The 8,133-nt window shown below is 34.1% G+C and overlaps 2 protein-coding genes across 3 annotated transcripts; one reads left to right on the forward strand and one right to left on the reverse strand.

Annotated features, from left to right (window-relative positions):
- Positions 1 to 1,060: 1,060 nt before the first annotated feature.
- Positions 1,061 to 4,788, forward strand: Cyt-c1 (Cytochrome c1). 2 transcript variants are annotated; one of them, XR_016139400.1, is made up of 9 exons: positions 1,061 to 1,350; positions 2,303 to 2,350; positions 2,599 to 2,747; positions 2,823 to 2,955; positions 3,040 to 3,204; positions 3,344 to 3,457; positions 3,563 to 3,697; positions 3,783 to 4,272; positions 4,348 to 4,788. XR_016139400.1 is itself a non-coding variant. In XM_011649402.3 (8 exons), exons 1-8 carry the CDS (start codon positions 1,279 to 1,281, stop codon positions 3,891 to 3,893), a joined length of 927 nt encoding a protein of 308 aa, XP_011647704.2. In that variant the 5' UTR covers positions 1,061 to 1,278; the 3' UTR covers positions 3,894 to 4,788. The 2 variants fall into 2 exon arrangements, 1 of the variants encoding a protein (XP_011647704.2); XM_011649402.3 differs by having other exon boundaries at positions 3,783 to 4,788.
- Uev1A (Ubiquitin-conjugating enzyme variant 1A) lies at positions 4,484 to 7,855 on the reverse strand. The gene is made up of 4 exons (XM_011649403.3): positions 7,534 to 7,855; positions 6,927 to 7,069; positions 6,217 to 6,342; positions 4,484 to 6,133 (listed from the first exon to the last, which is right to left on the reverse strand). Exons 1-4 carry the CDS (start codon positions 7,556 to 7,558, stop codon positions 5,993 to 5,995), a joined length of 435 nt encoding a protein of 144 aa, XP_011647705.1. The 5' UTR covers positions 7,559 to 7,855; the 3' UTR covers positions 4,484 to 5,992.
- Between the last annotated feature and the right edge of the window lie 278 nt (positions 7,856 to 8,133).

An 8,133-nucleotide genomic window follows, 5' to 3' on the forward strand; every position in this document is an offset into this window, starting at 1 on the left:
GGCGCGCGGCGCATGCGCGCCAAGTCCCCGCGCGCGCCGCCAGGAGGCTCCCAGGCTCCGGGACGATTTTCAAATGGCGAAAATATTCATGAATGCAGTGTAAAAACAACAGCGTTTCCGACTAAACATGTTATATCGCTATTCGATAATATCAAATATTCGATATTTTTTTTTAATTCGATATAAAAATATCGAATAAGAAGTTTTCATAGAAAATCGACTAGATATTTTTTTAACTATTAATTTTTAATTTTTAATTATATTCATTTTCAATTTTGATAAATATTTTTTTAATGTTAAATGTTTTTAATGTTATGCTTAGGGCATAAGAGTTTATATTCAGACAAACCTGTAGTCGTATAAATAAATATAGTCGTATAAAAAAAAAATTTGAAATTGTATTATTTTAGATTGCATTAAATTTAAATTATATTAGATTTTAGTTTTTTTTTAAACTATTCATTATATTCGATATACCTATTTATTCAAGATGGATATAAATAATTTTTTAATTGATGAATACATTTATAGTCAATATTTTTGTTCAATAAGTATATTTCCAACTGTTCATTTTTATCAATGTAGGTTAACTTTAATCTCGGTTCTAATTTATTTTTTATCTTTTTTTAGATTGAAGAATTAAAATAAGACGAAGAGAAATTAAATTGAAATGAAAATTAATTTGTATTGATATAAATTGATAAAGTATATTTATCATATTTACATTCAATTATTTTTTTTTAGTTATTTAGTTATGACACAGGATAAATCCTACTTGTGTGTATCTTCGTGATACTAGAAAAAATTTTTAAGGATGAAAAAGTTTCGAGATTCGCTTGCATCACATTTGTTTATTTGTTATTATTAGATCTATTCTACAGCTAAATAAATGTGCACTTAAAATAGATATATATTTGAAGTTTGGCAAAAGCATTTTAGTACGATCTAAAGCAATCCATAGATTCATACATATGAATTAAAAAAGTAAAGATAAAAAAAATTTATACGTAATCGATTACGCGCTATGAATTATCGCACGTTGATCTGGGCACGTGACACGCGCCGTTGGCAATCCTGTATAAGTCCGAAGTCGTCCTCACGGTGTTCTCCCCACCGATGTTTTAACCTCCCTCGGGCCCTCCCGAGGACGGATCCACCGAGCCGGAATAATTGCGGGAGGATTTTTGTGACAGTCACGAGGTTGATTCTCCGTTGACCGTCCAGCGGAATCTTCACTGACTAGCAACTAACCCTCCGCACATTGCACCTCTGGCCAACATGGCGGCGACGTTAGGTCGGATTTGTAAATCGGGTCTTCTAAAACCGAATTATGGCACGTTACTCGGCCAGGTAAGTCAGCGGCGAATCTCCACGCTCGTCAGGACATCCGTGCGGTTCCCACGCGAAAATCCGCGCGGACGTCGCGACGTCCGTGTCAACAATGCCGATGACGTTAACCAATATTGACCCATGGCCTCGCATCTGAGGCCGCACTGTCGTGCGAGCTGTCGGCTACTAAATGTCACATTTTTCTCGACGATCACATTCCGCGAGACGTCCGCGCGACTTCGGACGCCGGCGAAGGGTCCGACGACGTGCGACGTCAACGTGGTGATGGTTTCGACGGCACTTTAATAGATGTTATGTAATAGCGAGTGGTACCAAAAATCTTAAGATGTTGCCATGATATCAAACATGCGTTTTGCTGGATGCACCGTGTCCTGCCAATAGCGCATAACATAATGTATGAGCGTGCCTGCTGTCTGAAACGAATTAGTTTGCACGCGTGAATTTTATTTCTCGGTTGTATAAAAAATTGTGCCGACAATTGTCAGTTTTGAGTTGAAGTTGAATGTTATTTATTGTATACTTGTATTCTTTAACAACTCTTATTGAATATTTTCTTCTTGATTTGATCATGTGATATTTATAAGAATGAAACATATGGAAAGCTTTCCTAAATTTAAATTTATTTATTCGTAGATAATCTTAGACTTGGATGTTTTTTAATTAGATAGACAGATTATGTTTGACATATAAGATATATATTTTATGACATTGTATAAATAATATTTTGTAATAACAGTTATTACGTGTATAAATAAAATTTATATTTTTAAAGATAATGAAAAATATATATGTATTTAAATTTAAGCTAATTAACACAGAATCATTAATTAGTGTCAAGATAAAAATGTATAAAAGAAAAACATAAAATAATATTGTGATTATTGTTTTTCTTTTATTTTTATGAAATATATATAACTTTATTATATATAAACTTCAAATTTTGTTTTCACAGACCAGTAATTTTTCTACGGTGAAAGATTGGCCTAGGAGTCGGAAAGTGGTATGTGAATTTAATTTATATTGATTGAAGAGATATCCCAACCCCTTATCCAATTCCTCGTCTCTTCAGAAATAAGTTTGTGTTCTCTCAGACTGCTTGCTCTTTAGTAAGTTAGAGTAGACTTCTTTTTTAATCTGTATTTTATAATATGTATAATGTTATATAATACGTGATAACAATATTATATAAACTGTAAGAAAGAAATGTAAGAAAAAATAATAACACATCTCTAATATTTTTGATTACAGTTATTAACATGCTTAGGAGTGACTGCAGGAGGCATCAGTGCCTTCATCTATGCTTTAGATAGCTCAGTTAGAGCTACTGATTTGATAGCTCATGCTCCAACGTACAAATGGGACTTTTATGGGTGGTTCAACTCATTAGATCATGCTAGGTACAATCTTTATTATTTAAATGTTAACAAAAGACTGCAAATATGTTACTATCATTATTTATATATATTTTGTAGTATGCGACGAGGATGGGAGGTTTACAAAAATGTGTGTGCAGCTTGTCACAGTCTACAATATGTGGCATATCGTCATCTTGTTGATGTTACTCACACTGAAGCAGAAGCCAAAGCCCTCGCAGAAGAAGTCATGGTACAATATCAACAAGAAACGTCTCATATTTATTTATTAACTTACTATAATATAAGAGTCTATGGTAAAATTTTTATAATATAGGTGGATGATGGCCCTAACGAAGTAGGAGAATACTTCAAACGTCCAGGAAAATTATTTGATTATGTGCCATCACCATATCCGAATGAAGAAGCTGCTAGAGCATCAAACAATGGTGCTTATCCACCTGATTTGTCTTATATAGTTAATGCCAGGCACAATGGAGAGGTAAGTGATGTTTCAGCGAAACAAAAAACTGTATAATTAAAAATAAAATCTATTAAATCATTTTTCATTCAAATTTCATTCAATTTATTAAAAGTACCTCTAATATTTTTAATTAGAAATGTATATTTATTTATTGCAGAACTATATTTTCTCTTTATTGACTGGATATTGTGACCCGCCAGCCGGTATACATTTAAGAGAAGGACAATATTTTAACCCATATTTTGCAGGTGGTGCTATCGGTATGGCACAAGTAAGTTATTTATATATATATTTTTAATTAAAGAAAATATTTAAGTGATATCGAGTTTCGTATCCATTAGTAGTAATAATTTAAAAAAAAATTTTTTTCATATAGGCTATTTATGACGAAGTCTTAGAATATGAAGATGGTACTCCAGCAACTGCTTCTCAAGTGGCAAAAGATATTACCACATTCCTAATGTGGACTGCCAATCACGAATTCGATGAACGAAAACAAATGACTATTAAGGTAAAAAAACATCACAAATTTTTTTTTTACTTTATCTTATTTTCATTAATTTTAATATTAATACTTTAATATTAATTATTTGCAGGGTATTGGAATATTAACACTTCTCACTGCCGCTGCATACTATTTCAAGCGACACAAATGGACAACTATAAAGAGTACAAAGATAATGTTTATCCCGAAAAAGTACCGTTAGCCAATGGAAATTAACTCGGTGATGTTAGCTATTGTGCTGGTATCGGAATGTAGTTTCGCAATTTAAGCAATGTATCCGGCAAGTTGTGGCTCCTCTCTGACGATTTAAACTTATTCATATTGCTTGTCGTACAGCATTCGGCAAACCGTCAATTTGTCATCACTACCAAATCTATTAAATTAACTATTGTATATAGTTATATTGAATGGAGTCATCGTCTGATTTAAATAAATTGTTAAACATAAAAAATGTTTATTCCTTTGACGAAATGCTTTATTCAATCTCAAGCAGTTCGCGAAACCGTTGAGTATGGATATTTTAATCTACAAGATAAAAGATAATTTAATTGGCTGAATGTATTGTTTATTATTTATTTTTGGTAAGTTTTTATGATAAGGTTCTTTATTAATTTTTATAAGCTATTTTAATTAAAAATTTTATTTCTTTTTCAAAGATTGATACACAAGGGAAAACATCCGCAAAGGTCTCTGAATATACTACGAAGTCATTTGGTTTTAATAAAACATCCATTTATGTTCAAATTAAAAAACCGCTAATATATATGGGTAAAAAACGAAAGAAACGCTCAGTTTTAAGGAAATCACTTTATTCTCCTTAAGCTTGTTTTCGTCCACATGGAGCTATAACTTGTTACTCTTTTAATAGGATGATTTAAATTACACTATTATATTATCGATAGTGTAATACTGAAATGCAAAGCGGACAAAGAAGTATGTATATTTTTTTTCATTTGAATAATCAGAACATTTTTACATCACACAAATGTGAAGATATTTCAAAATCTACTTTGGTGGAACGCATTTTTTTTTACTTTATACAAATCTTGAAAGGACATTGTATTAACATAATTATTTTCTTCCTGGGACATATTATATATCACCATCAAGACTGCGTATAATTCGACTTTCAGTAATAATATAATCCATGTAATTATAGTTGTAATTGCACTAAAGAATGGGATAAGGTTTATAACAATTGATTCGCAGCTTCACTGTGTTCTTTATAATGTGTTAAGAATTAGATACGATTTCAATTAATTATAACAAAAGTAATATTCACATAATACATCAATCATGAAGCCCCTGGATTAAACAATAAGCATTATCCAATAATCTTGTATTTTAGTAGAAATAATCAAATGTATATGGATAATTAGTATACTTCCAATATATCCAAATATGTAATATTGATTAAAAGATCTCATTTACATGATGCTTCATATATTGATGTACTTTGCCATGCAGCATTATATCGTTCGTCATATATGAGATTACAAATTAAATTATCATTTATACATGCTTCAATTACAGAACGCAATTCGTTTAACATGAAAGATAGAGAGAAAGAGGCCGTTTTAAGGAAATAAATTTTTCAAACACACGTACATTGTTTACTGTGAATCACTAATTCGAACAGTATGCGGCACAGAAAAATAAAATGAATGTACAGATTTATGATTCGAAATTTCTAATTTTTTACAATATTGAGAGACACATTTCTGCAAGATATGAAATGGCACGCAAAGAAAGAAGTCTTAAAACGGTTCGCACTAACAGGCGTTACTCTTCTCTCATTTAAAAAACTTCAAAGGCATAAGTTACTCTTACTGATTATTCATTTTTATTACACAGTCTGTGTCTCCAGTTTCAAGGTTGAAAATATTAGTTTTTTTCCGCTTTACATTGTACTAGCTTGAAAAGCTGGAGCAAGAGTTTCCTCGAATCAATTTATATCCGAGTTGAATTACTTTCGTGCGTAAACATGATAGTATATGCAACGAAATAATCGGGGTTTTCGGAGGAATACTACATTTTTAGTGAAAAATTCCGACGAAGAACCAGCTGTGCTTTGACAAAACATTTCATCAATTTCTTCTATCTAATCTATACATAAATTCGGTACACTCATTCAACTTTCCAAGCTATTACTTCCTTTCTTTCACAAAGCTGTTTTTTCGTTTTTTTTTTGTTTCTTTTTAAACATATATCTTCGCGGGTACCCTTTTAATATTTGGTACCTTTATTAAATTTCACCTCATGCTATTGCAAAAAGGAAGATATCTCTGTTCATATGTTAGGCTAAAAAGTGCTGCCCTCCGGAGGCTGAGATAGTTTCATATTTTCCTTCAATGTCATCAAACGACGAAGTTCCTGAAGAACCGTTTTAATTGTGTATTCTCGTTGCCATTTCGCAAGAACCGGGACACTGCGATTATCCACCTTATATGGAAATTTTTAGTTGTAAAAATATATGTATTTGTATGTTAATATAAATGCAAAGCATTGCGATATTATATACTTACAGCTCCAGTGGCACTGTTAATGCAGTTCATATTGATTCTGCTTAAAAATCTTACATTAGGGGCATCGTCTGGATATCTTTGACCACAGTCAATTTTCAAACTATACATCCTATTTTCATACGGTGTCTAAAAGATATCAATACACAATTTCATTAAACACACATCAATAAAAATATTCTTTCTAATAAATTGTCACAAACTTGATGTAATTAATTAATTAATTCTTATCTTTTAATGATTAATTCTTATCTTTTTCCATATAATACATATAATCATCGATTAATGTCAATTTTTATATCTGTGACAAGTTGTAGTTATTCATTTTATTTAAACATTATGAAAATATATTCTATCTGTAGCTGATATCCAGATACAAACGGAGTTTCAGAAATATCTAATGTAAGTGCAACATAGTTGATACTGATACATAAAAGAATTTCAGAAGTGCATATCTAATGTAAATATCGCAACGTAGTACTAACTTGTAGCCATTCTGAAACTTTAAGAAACATCAACAAGGCTGTGCTTGGAGAGTACATTATTGGCACTATCACATCATTTCATCTTTATTGCTCATAATATATATATATATATAAATTAAGGATAGAATGATGCAATAATTCTAATAACGTGCTCCCTAAATTCAGTCCAAATGTAAAAAGACAACGCAGCTTTAGCGCGATTTCAAATATGAGCGAAAGATGTCTTACCCTAGGTGGTCCAATAATCATACCAGTCCAATGCGTGAGGGTCATATCATCGTCATTCTCTAGACCCCAACTGATCGTGCCATCACCCACACCTTTCTGGCCCTGTTCCAGCTCTTCCAGGAGACGAAAATTTCGGGGCATGACTGAAAATAGACACATATATCATGGATGTAGACACATGCTAAACTATTGAGAAACATATCCGACGTTCGCATATCGATAGGTTATGTCTCAAGATAGAGATTGAGCATGGTTAACCTTTCTCGCCGCCGCCGTTTTGATTTTCTCGCGGGCGGGATTTCCGCGTCGCGAAACGTTGTCGCGAGGGAATTGGGACATTGAGTCGCGGCCATGAGTATTATCTCGATAACGTGATTACGAAGAAATACGGCTCGCGCGGTATCCCCCCCTCTGACATCCGCCTGTCAACTCGCGTGGCACGGTGATGCGTGGTGCCGGGTCCGCGACAGATTCGTCGCGAATCACCCGATCGCGAGATCCCATTTTTCGATTACGAGGAAACGAGAAGGAACCTAGGAGAGGACCTAGGAAGATCCTCCTTCTCGATCGTCGCGCGGGGGAAGGCCGCCTAAACAAAATAACTCACCTACACCGCTGTTGGGCACCGCCATGATCTCGTATTTCTGCGAGGCGCCGTATTTTTTTTCCCCCCTAAAGTACAACGGGCGAACGCGCACCGTGCGCGACGGACGAAGTCACACGTGGAGCTGGCGCGGCCTTTCTTAACTGCGGCGCGAGCTTCTCATCACTCGTCGAATCCGTCGGCGGTAATCCGGCGCGCTGGCGACCAGTGTCTGTACGATGCGTGCGACTGGCTACCCGACAACGAAAATACAACTCTGCGAGAATTCAGCCAACCTCCGCGCTCCGCGCGAGAGATCGCCCGTTCCCACGGACTACTTGCTACCTAGATCACGCCGTTGTATTCACAGCCGAGCTCCGCGCCTCCATCAGCGGGAAAAAAAAACTCGTTCTCTTTCCATTCTTAATCATTGTTCTACCTTCTACCTTCTATTTCATTTGTTCACTTGTGCGAAATCTCGCGCATGTTTCGCGTTTCATGCTTCTCGTGCTTATTAAACGTAAAAAAAATTCTGGGCCGGAAAATTTATTTGTCTGTTTATTTGTCATTTTTTTCTTTCTTTCTTTAAAACTTAGTTTATTTAAAAAAGAGGTACATATAAAG

This window comes from Pogonomyrmex barbatus, unplaced genomic scaffold (assembly GCF_055798465.1).
Source record: "Pogonomyrmex barbatus isolate J1 unplaced genomic scaffold, ASM5579846v1 scaffold2, whole genome shotgun sequence".
NCBI lineage: Eukaryota > Metazoa > Arthropoda > Insecta > Hymenoptera > Formicidae > Pogonomyrmex > Pogonomyrmex barbatus.

Bases quoted from the DNA above. Each gene is read 5' to 3' on its own strand.
- Uev1A (XM_011649403.3), bottom strand. From the start codon at position 7,558: ATGGCGGTGCCCAACAGCGGTGTAG. The intron at 7,070-7,533 runs GTGAGTTATTTT...GTCTATTTTCAG, and splicing joins GGTGCCCAACAGCGGTGTAG to TCATGCCCCGAAATTTTCGT. The intron at 6,343-6,926 runs GTAAGACATCTT...GATATCTTTTAG, and splicing joins TGATTATTGGACCACCTAGG to ACACCGTATGAAAATAGGAT.
- Cyt-c1 (XM_011649402.3), top strand. From the start codon at position 1,279: ATGGCGGCGACGTTAGGTCGGATTTGTAAATCGGGTCTTCTAAAACCG. The intron at 2,748-2,822 runs GTACAATCTTTA...TATATTTTGTAG, and splicing joins AACTCATTAGATCATGCTAG to TATGCGACGAGGATGGGAGG. The intron at 3,698-3,782 runs GTAAAAAAACAT...AATTATTTGCAG, and splicing joins GAAAACAAATGACTATTAAG to GGTATTGGAATATTAACACT.